Below are 21,380 nucleotides of genomic sequence, written 5' to 3' on the forward strand. Positions count from 1 at the left end.
CCCCCCCCCCCCCCCCCCCCCCCCCCTCCCTCCCCCCCCCCCTCCCTTCCTCCCTCCCTCCCTCCCTCCATTCCTTGCCTTCTAGAGAGGGTAGGCTGTGTAGTGGTTCAGAGTACAGATGCCTGAGTTCTAGTCAGAGTTTCACCACTATCAAGTAGTGTATCTGGGAAGTTACTTAACTTCTTTGCACTTAAGTTTCCTCAACTATAAAATGAAGATACTACTTCAGAGTTGTTGTGAGGACAAAGTGTTTGTATAGTTCTTAAAACAGTGCTTGATGCATGGCAAACACTGTATAGGTAATAGCTATTATTATTCCCTACTGCAAGATTATAAAAATTCACCAGTCTTTTCTAATACTATTTTTCTAGGTTTTAAAAAAAAATCTCTTATCTGTATGAAGTTTAAGGGGTGACACAGGGCCCTAACTTAATTTTCTCCAAATGATTGGCTAGGTGTCCCAGCACTGCTTATTGATTAAAAGTTTCCCCTTTATCATATACTAAATTTTCAAATATTTCAAAGTTCCCAAATACATTTCTTTAGATCTTATTCTTGCACCAAGGGCCTAAATTCCTATATAACCACATTTCAAGTTTTGTACGAAGATTCTAAAAGAATGTCATTGACTAGAGAGAAGAAGATCTATCAGAAGACTATTAGCTGTATCTTTGCTGAATCGTTCTTATTAATATTTTGGTGCCTAAAATATCTTGGCTTCAATGACAGAGCCTCTGGGATAGCTTCACCAGGAGGTACAGCTCTGCCAGGCACTGCAGCCGGCGCAGTGTCCGAATTGAATCCCTGTCTTCCGCAGCCTCTCTGTCTTCCCCTTCAGATCTCCTGGTCCTTTGCGGTGCCGTTGGTAATTCCTGTCACCATCTCCCTCATCACCGTGCTCTTACTCCTCTGGCTTTCTCACCCTCAGCTTCCAGTCAGCGTCTAGTTCTTTTGCCAGTTGTCTGCTAGCCCTGGAATCACCCACGCAGCTGCTAACCCAGGGTCAGGCCTCTGTCACCTTGTCCCAGTTCTTGCAAACCTTCTTCCTAACTAGCCTCTGGCTTTTGGACATGTTCTTCTCAGTCGTTTCTCTACACTGCAGGTAGAGTGAGGCTTCTATGATGCAAGTCTGATCTTGACACTTCAGTAGACAAAAATCTAATCTAGTCTTCTCATTTTAAAAATAAGGAAACTGAAACACAGGCTTAAACAGCTCAGATAGCTAATCAGTGGTAAAGCTGGGAAATCCCAAGTCCATCAGAAATAATTGGCACTTTTTCTGGCATTCAAAAATAATTTCTTTTCCAATATATGCATAATAGATTTTGCACCTTGTGAGTGGTGGATAATTTATGTGATTTGAATTGCTGGTGTTCAGCATGCCTTCTACACACAAACTGAGGCCAGGAGAATGATGAAATGCTGTAGAATGAATTCCTGCTTACAGTATACTATACAGTTAAAAAGATGCTTTTGTATTTGCTGCCATCTAATTGAAATATATAGGTTATTATAATCTTCCAACCTGAAAATCAAGCAGTATCACTCAACTTAGATACTGTTAGTTACTTGTGTCATTAGTGTCTTAATAAATCTTAAAATCTACAGTTGTTTCTTTTAAGATACTTATTCATGTAAAGGAAATGTAACAATTCAATTTAATTCCCCAACTTTATTCTGTGTTGATATTGTGTTCCACACTTTCAAATGGCTGTGTTCTATCTTTAGATAAACGAATTCAGAGGAAGAAAAAAAACCAACAACTTTTCTTCATCCTGAGAATAAAGTCCAGACTCCTTAGTGTAGTTCAGAAGCTCTGGTAATTGGCTCTGCTCCCCTCTCAGCTCCCCCTTCCAGAACTCCCTGCTCCAGTCATTCAGTGCTATGTTCACATTTTTGTTTCCCCGGCTAACTCTTCTTTTCTTTCAATGTGCTAAATGTTGTTTCTTCTGTCTGGAACACTCATTTTGTCTCCGCTGTGAGATACTTTTTAATATGTTTTTATTCCCTCTGCAATAAAGAATTATTGGTATCCTACTAAATATAAATGTGTCTATTTACAGAAGTCAGTACTGTATTGTGAATTTTGCTGAACTCTTTGATTTAAAGTTCCTTGGTATCTGAGTTAGATATCCCACTTTTAAAACTTTTTAGTTTTTCCTCTGTCATTGCATACATAGTCATGTCTGACTGAACAAGTGTTTACGAAAAGTTCTTTTTAAATTATACATTATTGTAAAGTGAATCAGATTTTTCTGTTAATTTGTGTTAAAATTTCAGAGGTACAGTCTCAGGAAAATATTTTGGTGCCAAGCAGTGTACAGTCAGCCCTCCATATCTGAGGCTGCAGAGCTCGCAGGCACCGAGAGCCGACTGTACTAAACAGTTTTACAGTATAAGGGCTTGAGCCTCTGTGGATTTTGGTATCCGCAGGGGTCCTGGAACCAGTGTCCCGTGGCTACTGGGGGACGACTGTATTGCTGTCATCCAGAATAATCCAAGACCATCTCAAGTCAGAGAACAAATATGCTCAAATGCTTCAAGCACAGAGCTTGATTGTGGCCTAGGCACATCCATCACAAGGTTTATATCAGCTGCCCAGCCTCCATGGGCAAGGTGCCGGGGAGCTGATAAGTTATAGGAAAACAAGCACATCAGATGTAGGGTCATTCCAAATCTTTTTGTCTGGTCTGTGGGTGCTCTTTCTAGAAGAACGAAAGGGCAGAGTAGTAAACATGCCAGGATGAATGCCCGTGGTCAGTGCTGTCATCGCTCCTGACACGGGCAGGGTCATGCCTTCATGAACACTCTTGGAGTGACTGCCGTGAGCCAGGCTCCAAGGTGCTGGGGACCCAGCAGTGGGGAAGCCCATGAAGGAGTTTAACAAGGTAACAGACTGCCTGGTGACAGATGGGAATGAGGAGGGTATAGGGAGGGTTTTCTGGGAAATGGGAGGTCCACCAAGTCGTGAAGAATGCCGAGGAGTTAAACAAGTGAAAGGGACTTGGAGGGAGACTGTGGCCTGCGGGTGGGGTTGTGTGGAGAACACACACAGGCCCGGAAGTCCATGGTAGGCTTGCGCGCTGATATGGAGAACTGTGAGTGTAGTTCAGGTAGCCCTGTCTGGGTGGGAGCAGGGTGCAGACAAGGCTCAGCAGCCAAGCCTGGGATAGGGTTCCTGGCTCTGGCCAGAGAACCATGCAGAGCTCCCTGCCTCCTCATTGCCGCCACTGGGCAATCCTTAGATCGCCGTGCTTGGGACAAAATAAAAAGCCTTTGTAGTTCGGTAAGTAACTACAGTGCCCTAGGAAGTCGGTCAGGAGGCCCAGAGGGGGAGTTACATCAAAGCTGGTGCAAGACAGTCTGAGTCTGAGATCACAGTCTGGGAGCTGTGTGGCTCTTGCATTTCCAATAGCTTCCCATAGTTTCAGAGGCTCACAGATTGGGAAATGTAATCAGGCAAATGCATTCCATCCACTCTGGTCATGAATGTGTTTTGGAACTGCACGATTACATTTCAGGGGCAGCACAGGGTAGTGATGAGGATGCTGGACCCGACGAGTCAGGTCCTCTTAGGCACTTACTGTCGCTGGACTCCAAAGAAGTCCCTTAACTTCTCTGAAACTCACATTTCTCATCTTGAAAATGGGGTGAGTGGGGGTGATTAGACAGGATAATGAAGTCCGGTTCTTAACCCAGAAAAGCACTCAGTAAAAATTAACTGTCTATAAGTGCAAGTAACTATGAAGACTCACTGCTTAAACCTTGACTGTACAGATGAGGATGAGGTAAAGAGACCCACGGTTCCCTTACTAGTTACCATTGATGTAACAAAGGCAGTTTATATAGATTATGCATCATCTTGGGAGCAGTATATTTTCCTTATTATTTTGAAATTATTAACGAGAATAATGGAAAATGCAACTTTCAAAATTATGTGATGTGGGATAAAGCATGTCATCGGTAGGACATAATGAGGGTTCTCATCACTTTGTGAGGACCTAAGGCTGATCCCCTGGGTCTCTTTCTCATCTGTGAAAAGAAGAGGTTGGCTTACATAATTTTTTCGTTCCCTTCAAGCTCTAGCAAATTATATTCCAAAATTTTAATTTGAAAATTATTTCTTGTGGCTAAATTTAGTTCTAATTGTTAAAACAAGTAGATTTTTGAACTTACAAACTCTTGAAATTTTAAAGCTGGGTACCTAACTATAAAAAGAAATGCAAATGAAAAGCAATGAAGGCTCAGAAAAGAGATAATCATATTTTTTACCTGACATTATATGATGAGAAGTATTTTTTAGAAAGCATATAACTGTTGGGAGAACAGTATTTTGCAAAATGGAGAAAATAAATTAGGGTAAGGTCGTTTGCATGTTAGTGTTTAATAAATATGCTTAGAGAGTAGTTTTGAAAATAACTTTACGCCTAATTTTTAGTAACTTTACTGCTGTTAAAAACTATCTTTTTTTCCTCAACTTTAATTATATAAGGAAGGGACATTCCCTAGGGATAACCTGTAATAAGCAAAGCAATCCTTTGACTTTTTCCTATGTTTACAAAGACCTTTTTGTAAACATGCATGTGTATACATACTCTTTTGTTTAACTAAAACTTTTAAAAGACAGTTGTATTGTTTCCTAATTGTGAAAATTCAGATTTCGTTCTGTTTCAGGAGTTCTTTTCACATGATTTATATAGAGTTGGCAGTTGCTGGAAAGTATGAATTTCACTATGAATTTTTTTCTTTTTAATCTAGTAATTTGGGGGCTCAAGTGGTAGAAAATCTTGAGTTTCAAATAGTTTTGGAATTGAACTTTTAAACTGATTTAATCATTGTGGTTACACCAATTTGAAGCATATTCACACAAAACTCCCTTGCCCGTCACTATTCTTCATATATAGAACTGAAGCTGCTTATAATTCATTGCAGAGCACCCGGACATCCAACAGTAATTACTGTTTTAGATTCCTGGTAGTGAAGAATACTTGACCCTTCCTCCTTCCATTAAAACCCACACAGCTCTCTAATTCTGATTGTTGTGATCAGTTATTCAGATATTTGGGAGCACTTACTGTATGCTACCAGCACGTGATTTCCAGACAAGGCTGTGATAAGAAATAGAGCAAAGTCCTTTTGAGCTTTGGTTGCCTTAGCACCATTCTTCCATCCTATCGTGACTGACTATGGTAACTGGCTATAGGTTTTGTCACCAATAAATACGGCAGCTAGACTGTCATTTGCACAACGCAAACTGAAATCATCCTGCAGTTTTATAAGTGGATAGTAGAACATTCCCTCCACTGCAAGAAGATTTGCTAGGAGAGTCTTAAATAATGCCCAAAACACATGAGAACAAAGCTTTCCCTTTTGGCACTTAGGCCCGTAAAGGCAGTTTTGGCATCGAAGAGAAAAGGTTTATGTTCAAGAACTTCTTGATTTCTATTCTCCCTCTTACTTCCTAGGCCAAGTTTTGGTGATAACATATAAAACCATTAGTGTGTAAAGTCAGCTCATCTCTAAGTACAGCAACTTGAAAAAGAAATGTGTTCAGAATTACATTGTATAATATAATGCTTTATTCTTGTTGAAGATTCACCAAAATAATGTATTTTAATTACTAAAAACAAATTAGTAGAAATTTCTTATCTAAGTAGAAAATACGGTCAGCCATGCACTGAGCCAAGATGAAATTGTTTTTTCTGAGTTGTGTTTTTGTTTCTTACTCCCCCAGTCCCCAACACATAGACTTGCCACCTCCCCCATACATACACACACACACACACACAACACACACACACACACACACACACACACGTCTTGCTAAAGTATTGACTTTTCATTCCATGCTGACAAGTTGTGCTGGAACTTGCCATTACAGGGTCTTCAGTAAGCAACTTACACTGAATTCTGTGCTGTAGCAAGGCTCGTGTAGTGCCAGTGCATTCACACTTTTTCCTATATTTCTCTGTTCTTTATTAAAAATAAATCTCATTTTATAAATTATTTATTGAACATTTATAGGGTTTGCATTTTTTATCAAATCTGCTTTACACTTTAGATTACCTATACCATACTTTTACTCCTAGGCTGACTTCCCGTCCTTATACTGTTGGGTTACCCCTGCCCTGGTATATCATTTCTTGTGAATGTAGGGCATATACCCTGAAAAACCATAATTCAAAGAGAGACATGTACCACAATGTTCATTGCAGCCTATTTACAATAGCCAGGATGTGGAACCAACCTAAATGTCCATCAACAGATGAATGGATAAAGAAGATGTGGCACATATATACAGTGGAATATTAGTCGGCCATAAAAAGAAACGAAATTGAGTTATTTGTAGTGAGGTAGATGGACTTAGGGTCTGTCTTACAGAGTGAAGTAAGTCAGAAAGAGAAAAACAAATACTGTATGCTAACGCGTATATATAGAATCTAAAACAACAACAACAACAAAAATGGTACTGATGAACCTAGTTGCAGGGCAGGAATAAAGATGTAGACATAGAGAATGGACTTGACACAGGGTGGGAGGGGAAAGCTGGGGCGAAGTGAGAGTAGCATTGACATATATACACTACCGAATGTAAAATAGCTAGTGGGAAGCAGCCGCATGGCACAGGGAGATCAGCTCAGTGCTTTGTGACCACCTAGAGGGGTGGGATAGGGAGGGTGGGAGGGAGGCTCAAGAGGGAGGGGATATGGGGACATATGTATGCATATGGCTGACTCACTTTGGTGTACAACAGGAAACTAACACAGTGTTGTGAAGCAATTATACTCCAATAAAGATACATTTTAAAAAATACATTTTATTTAAAAGCCAGAGAGTTTTTAAATCTGTGGCAAAGGTTAGCCCAAAGACATAGAAAATTGCATACTATTAATTATTCATTTTTTAGATACCTAATCTAGGATTTTTTTTTTTTAGTGTGCTGTGGAGATTGCCTACATTAAAAACATTGAAAATAACACACAAGTTTTGTAAAAAGTTTTTACTTAAGGAATAATATATTTAAAATGTTGATTCATTCTTTACCATGTGCTTAGGCAGCCACGTGTCACATCTTTTTAAATACAATACTGTCTTCTGTCCATAAACCATTGAAACTTCAGCATTCCAGCTCTGTCTTCCACAACTCTTACCCATGAAAATGAGATAAAATTTTGGTTTCTTAGGATCATGTGTGTGAATTTGAGGTTCAGAGACTGTGGTCACTATGGTGATCTGACAGCCATCACCAGCTCTCCTCCAGGATTATGTCACCTGTAATTGTCATGGGGGAAATGGTGACATCAGCACTCTTAGCTGCTATAATTTCAGAATCACAGCCCAGTAACTATTTTGGAGTCTCTCCTATAGGTCTGGGAAGTGAAACATCACTAGTCTCATGTTGGATCCTGGGCAGCAGAGGGATCCGCTGCTGTGCTGCAGCTGAAGCTAGGGTGAATTCCTTGGCATGGATCATTTCAGGTGTCTCTAAGAGCTGTTCCTCCTGAATAAGGCTGGCTCAACAGGATGCTGAACTGTTCTTGCCTGCTGGAGCATAGAAGCAGCCACCAGGACGTTTTTTAGGAGACAGGTCAGGAACGGGATGGAGAGCAGGAAGGTCGGGTTGTGGTGGCGGCTAGAAATCAGTCTCTAGAACCAGTGAACTCCGAAACCTCATCGGGCTGCTTCCGAGGTAGTTAGACTCTGAGAGAGGGAGGTGGGCCACAAAGACCTAGGCCTAAATTAGCTTTAACCCCTGATTTGTAACTTAAGTTTTCCTAATTGTTCATTTTGTAATTAAAGTTTAATTCGACTAACCACCAAGTGGGCCTTTAGACTGCCACTTCAAAAAATTGGTAGCATGCTAACTTTCACACTTATTAAATATTTAGAATCATTGACCATTTGTTTCCCTTAGAACTTTAAATATTTAAAAAAACACTTTTGAACATTCTAGTCTATTCAAAATATCTATGATTGTTTATGTAGGACTGATAAAAAAATTAGAAACAAATGAATTCCATGAGAATTCTTTTTTTTTTAATAACCATGAGAATTCTTTTTTGACCTCTCAGTAGTCAAGTAGCGCTACTTGAAGATGAGATAATGTGGATAATACTTTAAAAACCAAAATTATTCTGATGCAAAACTTCTGTCTTTACTGTCTCAGGTAAAATGAAAAGCCTACTCAAATTGCAGTTCAAATTCAAGAGTTCCTTATGGACATATCTGATTCCTTCTTTCTTCCTTGTAACTATTGGATAGGGAATTGCCAGGTGTCTTTAGTTGAAAGGTACTTAACCTGCTTTCCGACTGCTTATTGTGGTGAACTAAGTGTTGGCATTGGCTCAGGCCCATCAGGCCCGTCTCCAGTATTATCTTACCACTTCTGCAGGACATTGAGTAAAGTTATTTAACTGCTTTGAATCTGACTGTCCTCATCTGTGAATTAGAAATAATGATACCTTTCCTACTACCAGAATTTGAAAAGATCGAATGAGATGGTGGATATGAAATTACTTTCAAAGGGTGAAAATAAAGCCCTAAGGGACTTCCCTGGTGGTCCAGAGACTCCATGCTTCCAGTGCAGGGGGTGCAGGTTCGATCCCTGGTCGGGGAACTAAGATCCCACATGCCACGTGGCACAGCCAAAAAATTAAATTAAATAAAAAAAATAAATAAAGCCCTAGGATTTATGGTCACAGTATTTTAGAATTCAAAAGTACAACCTCCTGACTCTTAGAGTGGCATTAGAGAGGTTCCGTCATTGTAAGGAGGTTGAGTGCTGAAGTGCAGTGTGGGGCTAGGGTGCCCCTGCGTAGCTCACCTTAGTCCATCCTAGTTTAGCTGCATTCTCCTGCTGTGCTTGTCTTATTGGAAATATCAATAGTAGTTAATTTCCTCTGTGCCTGGTACACTGGTACATTATATAGCTTGTCTCATTTTAAGCCTTGTACTATCCTTGTGAAGTAAGTGCAGTTTTTATTCCTATTTTACAGATGAGAAAACAGAGACCCTGAGAGGTGAGGTAACCTGGCACCTAGTGGGTGGGTGAAGCCTGGGTGTGAACCCTGGCAGTTTGACTCCAAGACTGTGCTCTTTAACCTTATGGTAATCTTTTATGCATATTTTAATATTTTTTTAAAATCAGGAGATGGGTTTGAGTTACATCAGAGAACAAATTTCATTGTCTATTACTCATTTTCCCTGTCTTGGCTGTTTAGGTCCTCCAAAATATACAGGAAGCATCAGTGAAATGTTTTAACATTTTTCGTTGTTATGTGAAGTTCTTATAAAAGAAGACCAGTTGTAAACACAAATTTAGACTTCAGTGTGTTTACTGTACCAGAAAAGAGAGTAGGCTCAGGGTGCAGGTGTGGCTGAACTTCCTTCATGCGCACACCTTTGCCAGCAGAATGGGAGATGTGCTTGGAGTGCATGGTCAATGTTAACACTTGTGGAGCCTTCACCCTTTACAGAGTGCTTGCACAGACTGTCTCATCCTCGCCCTGCGACACAAGCATCTTCCCATTTTACAGCTGGTGGGAATACCTCAGAAAAGTTAGGGGGCAAGAGGCAGAGTGAAAACTCCTGACCCTCTACTCTGTATATACACACGCTCCCTCCTCTGGGCTTCTCCTAGGCTCACACCTGCATGTCCTATTGCATGCTCTGAGGTAGCTGCCTTGGGTAGCTCAGGCATTTAAAATTTATTTGTTTACAACTAAACATAGCTGTTAGAGTTCTTTATAAATGGGTCATGAAAATAATAGCTAGTTTTCATTTCCAGTGGTTTCAAATTAAAGCTCAATTTAGACTTCGGCATTCTTTTAATTGGTGTGTTTTGAATGTTGGTTGTGCCTGTTTACTCATTAGAATAAAGATACTAATTTCTAAGGCACACATCCAATATAGCGTTATGCCTAAATGGGCTTCAGTTCATTTATTCTCTTACTGTTATTTGTTCTCTACTAGTAATATAAGTTAACGAATGCCTGCCTATCAAGTATTTTGTCTTCAGCATGCATCTTCTATAATTAAAAGAGCTTAGTGGCTCTGAGAGAATTCAGTAATTTCCCTGACCCTATGCCTCCCCAACAAACAAAGGAGATTATCTTTGAGTTTAACTAGAGAAAGGTCACTCAGGTAAAACTGAAATCTCCTTTAAGGCAAGATAAATATCTTTGCCCTTAACTGGGTCTCTAATATTCCATTATTTTGTTTCTTAAATAACAGTAGTAATGTGTTTGCAGTCCCAGAAATCTTATATATGTGCTGCTTCTGGAAAGTTTCACTGTCATTCCAAACTCAGTAATGTTTACTGATATACCATGTGGCTACTACTGTTCTAGGAACTGAGCTATCCCCAGATAAGAGCTGGTAGGTAACAAGATAATTCAGTTCTTGTGTCCTCTAGCTAGTTACTGATTACCAGTAGCTAGTTTCATGAGAAACTCTTGGAGAAAACTGAGGAGTAGTTGTAGGTTCTACCTGGGTTTGACCATTTTCATGTACACACTGGATATGAGACAACTTCATGAATGCTGCCTGTTGATTGTCCTTTTAGGGTACAAATGATGTAGGCAATGAAGAAAAAAGATGAAGAAAGAAATACTGTTGCGCTTTAAGAAAGCCCTCTTAATAAAAACGTGAGTTGACACCCCCCCAAAAAAAATCAAGAATGATTGTGTCAGACTCCTGAAAATGATTTTATTATGTGTATTGTATTTATATACAGCTTTTAAGAAAACAACTTGTAGAAAGTAAAATATGCTTAGCTTTATATCTTATTACATTGATAGTAATTCCGCCTCTGGGATTGAAGTTTCCTGGCTGAGACGCTTCTCTTTAATGGTACCTTTGCTCAGTTCAGTCTTGGGTTTCTCAGAATCTCTCACAATGGCCAAGAATTGAGGAATGAATGCGGACTTCCTATGGGCAATTTTGATTTCTTGATAGGCAGGCCCCGGCTTATATCCATACCTCTGAAAGGATAGTGGGGAATTCTAGCTCAGATTCCTCCGAGCAGTGCCAGGATTTCCTGGAAGAGAGCAGAGAAAAACCTGCAGGAAAATGATACCTGAGAGGCAGAGGAGACTATTTTACCCAAGGAGAAAATGGTCAGCAGTAGTAATGCCACTGGGCAGGATGCAAGGGTAGCTGTGACTGCCTCAAGGCCAGAATTTAGTGGAGTATTGAGCATTGGAGCCACTGAGCTTCCTTAAGGGATGACAGGGCAGTGAGGAAGCCCAGGCCCCTCTTGAGAAGCTGGAGGAGGACGACGGAGTGGGAGAGAGGCAGAAGCCTAAGGATTTGCAAAAGCGGGGAAGCGTTTTGGGGTTGGTTGGGTTGGTTTTTGTTTTAAGGCAGGAAGGGAGAATGCTCATAGGCTGAAGAGACAGAGCATAAGAGGGGAGGTTTGTTGTTAAAGTTGTGAGTGTGCTTTCCTGGAACACTGACATTTCTTAAGGGAGGGGCTTGGAGGGTGCTTGACTGCATAGTGAATAGGAAGCCAGTCTGTGATGAAGTTTGCCATGGTTATGAAATATGTTGGTAGGGGTTTTCTCGGTGTTTAAATTATTATTGCTCATGGTGTAACAAAACATTCAGCCACCTGGCAAATTTATTAAGAATTGGCTACATGCCAGGCACTAGGAATATAGCAGTGATGAAACAGACAAAAATCCCTGCTCCCACAGAGATTATGTCTTCACAGAAACATGGTTGTAAGTATTCTTGGAATCCATTTCATGGTTTCTGCTTGCACTTTTTTTCATGTTTTGTGGCCTTCCCTTAGAATGACATGAACACTAAAGTGACCTTCCTGCACCAGATGTTCAGAGGATTGCATTCTGTCCAAGCCTTCCGGGTGGCTCTTGCATTTTTCTACCCTCTTCCTAACTGCTGTTAGTAGTTACCTTATGGAAATACTGTCCAGGCCCCATTTTAACTTAGGCAGCATGTGTACCTGACTGGTAGCCTGTCAGATTTTGATGTCGAAGGTGTGGGTGTGGCGATAGTCTGGGGAGGTAACCCAAGAGTACTTTCTTAGTAATAATAAAATATCAAAGTTTTAAAATGATTTCTTTTTAGAAAAATAATTTAGGACATATTTAGAAATATCCTTGTAAATATTGCTTATTATCTTGCATAACTGATAGACTTTCTTGGATGGAAAGTGGTAGAGATATGGCTGATACTTTGGCACTTAGGCGGTTTATCTTTGCTTCAGGTAGAGGGTGACTTGTTACTTATATGTCGCTAGTGGTTGTGCCATTGATAAACATTTGTTTATGTCCCCTAAACAAGTTTTTGAAGTTTTGTCATACATATGTGATCCTCAGATTGTGGGAAAGTTGTTGAGAACAGCTGCTTTAGCTTATTGGTGAACATCCATTCGGCAAACTTCTGTTGAAGAGAAAGGACCCGGGAGCATGCTCTGCAGCCTGCCATTCTGGGAATGCTTACTTGGAACATTGAACAAAATTGATTCAAGTCCTTAGTCCTCATAGTTTACCTTAATTCATTTGAGTTTTATGTTTTAGTCATATTTGTTTTTTGTTTTTAGTTTCTTTTTGCGGTACGCGGGCCTCTCACTGTTGTGGCCTCTCCCGTTGCGGAGCACAGGCTCCGGACGCGCAGGCTCAGCGGCCATGGCTCACGGGCCCAGCTGCTCCGCGGCACGTGGGATCTTCCCGGACCGGGGCACAAACCCGTGTCCCCTGCATCGGCAGGCGGACTCCCAACCACTGCGCCACCAGGGAAGCCCCATATTTGTATTTTTAACACAAAACTGTCACTGCACCCCTCTCCCAAATCTTGGAATAAAATTGACATTCTAGAAGTAGATGCTCTATTTTTTTCATGCTTATGCTGTGGTTTCAAATGCATCCTGCTAGCCGTATCCCCTCCAAACTAGGAGAATCCAGGTTTGAGGAGTCTGGATTGGGGGTTCTAGCGCTGTCCCTTCCCTGGAGACACCCCATTCATTGACCTCCTCAGCTAGTTCCCTTTCTTCCACTCAGGTTTCTTCCTAATAGGATGTAGTCTTGTCTTCTGCCTCTTCCCTCCCAGGCACAAAATCTTTTGGGATTTTCTTCAGAATTCTTTCTTCCTGTTAACTACAGGAAAATCAATAGGTATTAACAAAATTAGAGATATGGACAAGTTCCAAAGTTATGGAAAAGGTTTTTCCACTGAAATACATGCATCTAAGCTTATGGTTTTGGGCTTCCTTTACTGACCATCTCAGTGTTTTACTGGGGGTGAAATCTGTCACTCTTACTACAGCTGGTATTCCCAGCTCTTCTCTCTTTCTGCAGTGTTCCTAAAACTAATGGTGGGGAGTTAGTTTACACAAAGGCCTCAGTGAAGCTTATTTACATCTTAGAGATCTTTCGTATTGGAAGGGTGTTACTTCCTCATAGCCTGGTGTGTACAAGTACCAGGCATTTCAGAGTCAGTACTGTTAGAGTGGTGGATGAGTAGGACATAGGCCTTGCCATCAAGAAAAAACACAGCCCGAGGGGAAAGATCAATCTGTTCCTTTATTCAGCACATATTTACTGAGTGTCTGCCATATGCCAAGCTTTCTGCTGGGGCAAGGAGCATAAAGTTAAGACTCATTTCTGCTCTCAAGGATTTCACAGTCAAATGTTGGAGACAGACAAGTAAGAAACCATTATAACAGAGTGCTATTTGCTGAGTTGGGACTGAGGAAGGACCCCCCCCCCCCCCACCAGCCCCGACTGAGTTAGAGGGGCTGTGACCAGTGGGGAAGGCTGAAGGCAGCTTCTGGGATAGTTTCTCCGAGGAAGGGAGGACCCTAGAACTTGTGATGAGGTGGGAACTACAGGATATACCTAAGGAAAATTAGACAAATTTTATTTTTATTTTTTGCTTCTTCTGTATACTAGATAAACTCACATTTTATTAATTGTCAACATTTTTCTGTTTTTCAACGTAAAGGTTTTGAGTTTCAGCCAGAATGATAATGAATTTAGTCAGTTTTTTTGCGGTACACGGGCCTCTCACTGCTGTGGCCCCTCCCATCGCGGAGCACAGGCTCAGCGGCCATGGCTCATGGGCCCAGCCGCTCCGCGGCACGTGGGACCCTCCTGGACCAGGGCACGAACCCGCGTCCCCTGCATTGGCAGGCAGACCCCCAACCGCTGCGCCACCAGGGAAGCCCTTAGTCAGTTATTTAATTAAAAAGAATATTAATATGCATGCTTATGAAAGAGTTGCTGTCATGTTTTAAAACAGAAAACAATAATACAATTTATAAAGTACAAGTATAGTTCTTTGCCCCATTTCCGTTCAGGTTATTCTTTTATAATTGAATTCTTTAAAATTAGAAAATGGCTAGGAAGAATGGCTTTTGAAGCATATATCAGGCTAAACTGTAAGTCAAAACCTGCCAGTTTAAAATAAATGCGATTCTTTGGTTCTCCTAAATTGTAGCTTTTGCTACAGTGAAAAGAAATTAGCATATTTATGAACATCTAAAAAATTCCATTGAAATGAGAAGACATTATTCAGGTAGACGGAATGTAATGATTCAGACTATATTTGGGACAGGATATCGGAATTAATGTGGCTTCTATTTCAAGTTATTTGTGGGCAGATGACATCTTTAATATTAATAATTGCCTAAGTTACATTTTTAAGGAAAGAGTGCCACCTATTGAATGAAGGTTTTTTTTCTCTCCTCCCATTCCATTCCTAGAATGTTCTGTTTCACTTTGAATCCTTGGTTTCTCCAACTGTGTACTATAATTAATTCCAATAGGTAATTTATGCCAGACAGTGAACAAAGAAGTTAGATTCACTCTTGATCCTATCTTCCAATGGATTAACTAGGGTGGCTAGTATTCTTAGAGGGAGTTTGTGCCTCTAAAACCAACTGTAGAAACAAAACCTACACATAAGCATGATTCAGCTCTTTGCAAGTTTCAAAACCTTCCCATTATTTTAATGTATTCTCTAGCTGAAGGGTTTTTTGTTTGTTTTAAGATGGGTGTATGGACACTCAGTGAATAGGAATTATTCTGGAATAATTGAAAGGGATTGAGGAATTTATGACATTGGTCAAGATCTACTGGGGAGACCTCAGTCTCCCAGGGGATTATTAGTACAGAGATTGTTGGATCACAACTTGGCCATAGGTCACTTGGGGAGATTCCTGAGGTTCAAATCCAAATACCTACTTCAAAATAAACCACGTGGTACTTTTCGGTAGTTCTTATCTGTGAAAGGTTGAGAACATGAACACTAGCAAACACACCAGTATCAGAAGTAAAAGATTTCATTTGAGAATTTACGTGGCCATTATTTGTAGATTATTGGCACGTTTGTGGTGTATTGGCTTAATACATTGCTAGGCATCGATTGTCTCCAGCTTTTCCACTTGTTTATTGGACTGTGCAAGTAGGGAGTGATTTTTTTTAAAGGAGGTGAACTGTATGCTAAATTGATCTATACTTGCTGATGTAGACAGATTAATCGTACAGCCCACTGAGGGATGATATTTTGTATTAAAATCCTAAAGTCAAAAACAAAAAAATAGGGCTTCCCTGGTGGCACAGTGGTTGAGAGTCCGCCTGCCAATGCAGGGGACACGGGTTCGTGCCCCAGTCCGGGAAGATCCCACATGCCGCGGAGCGGCTGGGCCCGTGAGCCATGGCCGCTGAGCCTGCGCGTCCGGAGCCTGTGCTCTGCAACGGGAGAGGCCACAACAGTGAGAGGCCCGCGTACCACAAAAAAAAAAAAAACAAAAAACCAAAAAAATATATTGTGTAAGGTATTAAAATTCATTCCATATAAAATGTTTAAGTTGTCTAACCCAAATATGTCAAGCTTATGTCTTAAATACCAGATGTAATTAACCAAAGATGTCACTTTTTTTTTTCAGTTTAAAGAATAAATTGCATCTGAGAGAGTAGATCTTAAAAGTAAAATAAATAAGTAAATAAATTGCAGTGACATCTATTCATGTCACTTAAATAAGGAGTACTAATTGGCTGAATGGCAAGCATTCTCTGAAAATATTATGATTTTCTAATAATACAAAAGCAAAAAAATTTTAGCAGTAATTGTGTTTTCATATTAGCAGTCAGAATGACTCATTAAATGTTAACACTGTATCCCAGCTTTTCTCCATTTAAAAAAAGCAAACTCTCACCTCTCTAACTTGACACAGATTAAGCATTTCTGAAATGATGATACCACATTATGGGAAAAGCAGGCTTTGTGGCCGCAGAGAGCCCTGGACTCGGGAGTTAGAATTCAGATTGGAACATTGTCACAACTGAAGCTGAGACTTGGCCAGAAAGCCACCATGCTTCATTTCTCATTTCAGGCTACTACTTCATATCTTTTTGACTCAGAGCACTTAAATATGCAAAATGGTTATGTGTCTTTTAAGGAAGAGAAATCTGTGGTTCTTTCATTTAAAAACAAAAAAGCTAGAAAGGTTAATGTTTTCAGTGTTTAAAAAAAAACCTCTTGAAATCCATGTTTTGTGGTCTCTCCTTTCTTGAATGTTTCTCCTAACGGTTGTTTTATCTTTCTGAGAGAGCTTTGATAGAGTCCCTTGTACATAATACATACCCTTTTTAGTAATTAGATTTGAATTGCTTTTATCATAGTGCCTATCAGGGGTACTGAGTCTAAAAGTTTAGTAATTTCTAGCCTGAGTTTTCACAGGGTCTGTGGATCCGTATTTGTTCTATGGTGTTGGTAATGTTGAGAAAGGATTCTCACATTTTAAAACACCAGGAGCCACTGGATTATAGATGTACAAAGAATATTTTATACAAATAAACTATTGGGAGGTACTCTCCAGATATAACAATTAGAGGGAGTTTGTGGATCCTGTTGAGCTTTATATTTTTTGATATTATTTCTCCCTCACAGAACTATAGCATTTACATAGTGGCATTAATAAATGAATCATGTTCATTCTGGATGGCCCTGAATCTTGTAGTCTGATCTGATTTGGTAAATTCTTAAATTCCAGAAAGGTTGTGGATCGCTTAAAGATTATGTAGCTGGCTAATGGCCTAGTTATGACTTGGCTCTTAATCTCAAGACTCCCCAGTCCTGTTATTTTTCTTTGGTTCTGTGAAGCCTCCCACAATGTAGAGAAGAGTAATTCAGTAGCACATGTTTATTTTTAAGGAATATATCAGTCATACAGAGGGAAAATATTAGAGCATAATATAATGAACAGCCATAAAACCGTTGCCTGTATTTAATGTTAATATTTTATCATATTTGCTGCAATTGGGTATCTGTGCTTTAAAGAAACGAATATTAAAGACACAGTTGGAGCCTCCTTTGTCTTCTTACCTCCCTCCTTGCACCCCACCGGTAGTGGGCCACGTAGTAGCCTTGTTTGGCAGTCTTCACATTCCAGATGTCTCTAATCAACATTGTTACCTCCTGAAACTAGAAAAAAATAGTTGTATTTTGCTATTTTCATCTGTTTTTCAACTAACATATTGTTGAAAGAAATTATGTGTAACATAGACTAGAAGGAAGAGCACAGGGCTTTGAAGCCAGAGAGACCTGGTTTTGAAACAAAGAATTCCCACTTACTGTGGTGGATCCTTAGTCAAGTTACTTATCTTTCTGTAAGAGTTTCTTTGTCTGCACAAGGGAGACAACGTGTCTTACTTACATTGTAGCCTCGTGTGAGAGTTGGAGCCCTTGTAAGGATAGTACCTAGCATGTTACCGAGTTCAGAGGAGGTGCTCCATAAAGAGTAGCAGATCATAAATAATGATCATAGTAATAGTTGTAGTAGTTGCATTTATTGTGTGCTTACCATATACTTGGCACTATTTTAAGTGCTTCATCCATGTTCATTCATTTTAAAACTGTGAGATGAGAACTATATGCTAAGGGCTTAAAACAGTGAAAGGCACAGAGAGGTTAAATAACTTGGGCCAAAGCCATACAGCTAGTAGGTGTCAGACCTTGGATTTTAACTCAGGCATTCTAGCTCCAGAGCTCATGCCACTGATCACCATGCCATCCATCTTGATGATGTTTGTGGTATGACTTCTTTATCTACCCTATCCTAGGAACATGTCCTTCAAGTTATGTCATTTCTGTTGAATAAGAAGCCCTTTTGATTTTGCTATGTATACAACCAAGATTTTACTGGTTTGGGTGGCTATTGCCCCATCAGTGCCCCTAACAAACCCCACCGCCATACTTTCTAAACTCCCCAGTGTGGGCCTGGCATGACTAGTGAACGAATTTGGTCAGTTCCCTGTAGCCATCTCTGGACAGCTCTGCCTCCTCGGCCATTGCCCTCGCCTCTTTCAGCCGCACTGGTCTCACTGCCTCTGCTGAGCACTGATGCTGCTTCTGCCCTGATCTGCTTCCCACCAGTCACTGCCAGGAGTGCTGTCATCAGTGCTGAAGACACACGAGTGCTTCCACTGTGCCAGAGCTCCAGGGGTTTGCAGTGAAGTGAGGTCCGTGCCCCAGGCCCCTTTTTTATTTCAGATTCTGGGGCTTTCCTCTAGGCATATAGAGCTATTTAGAGCAAATGGCTTATCGGGTTTTTGGCTTTGTTTTTTCGGCTGATACCTTCTTTGTCTTCACCCCGGACCTAAGTCCTTGGCAGAGAGTGAGCAGACTGGGCCTGGGGCAAATCTTAGTGACAAACTCTGGCCTCTGCTAGTGGTTAGATTGGGCCACGTTTGTATGTCTGACATCCACTTCTCTTAAGATGAGTTTGTACCAGGTGAATTTACTCATCTCAAGCTGGCTGTCAGGTGATCTTTTCCCCACATATTTTGATTCTTGGAGGCTTAGTTGCACTAAAGACAATTGCTGAATTTTATGATAGCTCGTGAAGCCTTATATTAAGACATTAAAACAGCTGGTGTCAGTTTCTTCTCTGGATTTTTCTTCTTAGACCTATTGACTCATTTGAGCCAGAAAGGATATAGAGATGATCACATACACATTTCTCTCTAAGGACCACTACTACTCTGTCAAAGATGTTTTGCTTAAAGGACTTCTGTGCCAAATGAGTGCAAGGAATACTGTGTTACCTTCTTTTTTTTTTTTCCCTCTTGGAAAAATATGATGCACATAGGTCTTTAAATGAACGTGTTTATTTTAGTGTTTCCTAAACAGCAGAATCATAAACTGTTTAATATTCTATAGAACATTATTTTCACCAGAGCTGTTTCTTTTGTCAAGAAAATCTTTCAGCCTTCATTGGCTCCAAGCCTGCCAGTCCTGTTCTTTCATTAAATATTATTCAGGCGGGCTTCCCTGGTGGCGCAGTGGTTGAGAGTCCGCCTGCCGATGCAGGGGACACGGGTTCGTGCCCCGGTCCAGGACGATCCCACATGCCGCGGAGCGGCTGGGCCCGTGAGCCATGGCCACTGAGCCTGCGTGTCCGCCGCAACGGGAGAGGCCACAACAGTGAGGCCCGCGTACCGCACACACACACACAAAATATATATATATTATTCAGGCATCACCTCCTCTGTAGATCTTTCTAGGACTCTCCTAGATAAAATTAAGATGGAGATCCACTCCATCCTTGCAACTATTTATGATATATTAAAATACATCTATTATAGCAGGGTTGGCATCTGTTTTCTCTGTTCTGCTAGACTAAGCACCTAGAGGGATAGAGATTCTGTCTTACTTTTCTTAATCCCACTTTGTATTTGTATCTCTGTTGCCTACCCCAGAGCTTACACGTAGTAGGCGTGCCAACATTCATTGAACAGAGTGGTTTTCTAGCATTAAAAGCATAGAGAAGAAAAGCTACATTTGTCAGGAAGTCATTCTTCCTCATTCTGAGCATCCCAGTTAACATGCCTTCCCACCAGCTAGGAGGAAGTACTGTAGAAATAGTGCTAGCTGTTCCACGGGGTTTGAAAGAAATCATTCTCCTAGCAAAAAGGCTGTAAGAGGGCTTTGTGCTCTACTTCAGCACTATATGCCTTCTCATCCATTAATCTGGGAATGTTAAAAACAGTCCAAGGGTTTTTATTAACACAGAAGGTACTCAAAATGTTACATTTTTAACTTTAAACCACTTTTCTTAAACTGTGGGAGGGAAAATGTGCAGTAACATACCACTTTTGCAATTATTAGTTTTGTTCATTTGATCTTTTAGAATATTCAAACTGAAGCTGCCACATTTCTTTCAAGATAATTGACTTAGTGAAAATGTAATCACACACCCATTGGAGAAGGTTCCAAAGAAAAACATACATCAGAGCCCCCCATAACACTGACTTGGGAGCTTTTTGATGAAAACCAAAATGGTGAAGGAGCAGCCATCTTTTCCCCGTGGAATACCTGCTTTGTGCCATGGATTATGTACCAGTGCCCTTAGATGGAGGACAGGACACATTGCTTTTCTGAAAACTGCCCCAATAGTAGTAGTGTAGGGAGTTCCGATATACTTCTGTAATGTAGTATAAAAGCTCGCTTACATTTATGCATCAGTTGTCTTTTACACATTCCCAACCCTAGGTTTGTCAAGTAGCATGAAAGAGGAACTCTTGAAAGCAAATACACATTTAGCCAAATACTGTAAAAAATTAGCATCCTTTTCCTTGCTTACTGATCTATATTCAACAATTAAAGAAGAGGATGTTCATACGTCCCATTTTTCCCCCAAAGGTTTCTAAAAGGTTCTTCATCAGTTATCAAGGACACAACAAAGGAAGGAATAAACAGTGGAATTTTTAGCACTGAATATTAAAAGAATACAGGCTTACAGAGTAAAAAGTATTTGAAGCTCTCATGGGTTTTTATTGGAAAGGAACAAATGAGAAATGCAACCATATTGGTTTTAAACTCCCCCTGTAAACAATGACTCTTAAAAAATAGTTTACATTAAACCTGTAGATTTTCTTGAGTTCATGAGTGAGAAGAAAAGAATAGTGTGAATCTTATCCCATAGGAAGATGGGTAGAATAGTAGTACTTAGAAATTTTGTTACAGAAGTGATTACTTTGATGAGTAAATAAAGTATTTTTGTAAAATATTTAGTTTAAGTAATAAACGTTCCAGGGACACCTAGCAACTTTTCAGTCCATTTGTTTTATCATTGGTAACAGAACTGCATTCAGTTTTTCTGTCACTAAGATATTCATATATTTTGTGACACGATGAATCTTACAAAATCACAAAACTCATTTCTGTCCAGTTCTATTTTTACAATTTTCACTTGTCTGCATAAATATTGCCATCAAATTTCAGCTCATAATTTGTGACAAGTCAGTGAATTTCATTGAACTTGAATCATAAGACATTATAGAACTGACGTGTTGGTTTCACTTTAGTCTGATTTGTTTTCTTTTATGCCCACACATGAGAGGTGTTCACTTGAA

At 40.2% G+C, this 21,380-nt stretch overlaps 1 protein-coding gene across 6 annotated transcripts in view; it reads left to right on the forward strand.

Annotated features, from left to right (window-relative positions):
• MAP3K1 (mitogen-activated protein kinase kinase kinase 1) overlaps positions 1-21,380 on the forward strand; it is an 81,956-nt gene that overhangs the window by 11,041 nt on the left and 49,535 nt on the right. For 2 of the 6 annotated variants that reach the window (XM_029216213.1, XM_029216219.1), the window contains exon 2: positions 10,565-10,646. The exons of 1 other annotated variant lie outside the window; for it this stretch is intronic. In XM_029216213.1, coding sequence (XP_029072046.1) covers positions 10,597-10,646 — 50 coding nt within the window. In that variant the 5' untranslated portion in view covers positions 10,565-10,596. Of the gene's footprint in view, positions 1-2,340; positions 3,287-6,947; positions 7,589-8,996; positions 9,109-10,564; positions 10,647-21,380 lie in introns of those variants that run through there. 3 more of the 6 variants (XM_029216215.1, XM_029216218.1, XM_029216214.1) reach the window with 3 other exon arrangements.

This window comes from Monodon monoceros, unplaced genomic scaffold (genome assembly GCF_005190385.1).
Source record: "Monodon monoceros isolate NGI ecotype Baffin Bay Population unplaced genomic scaffold, NGI_Narwhal_1 Super_Scaffold_12, whole genome shotgun sequence".
NCBI classification, from domain to species: domain Eukaryota; kingdom Metazoa; phylum Chordata; class Mammalia; order Artiodactyla; family Monodontidae; genus Monodon; species Monodon monoceros.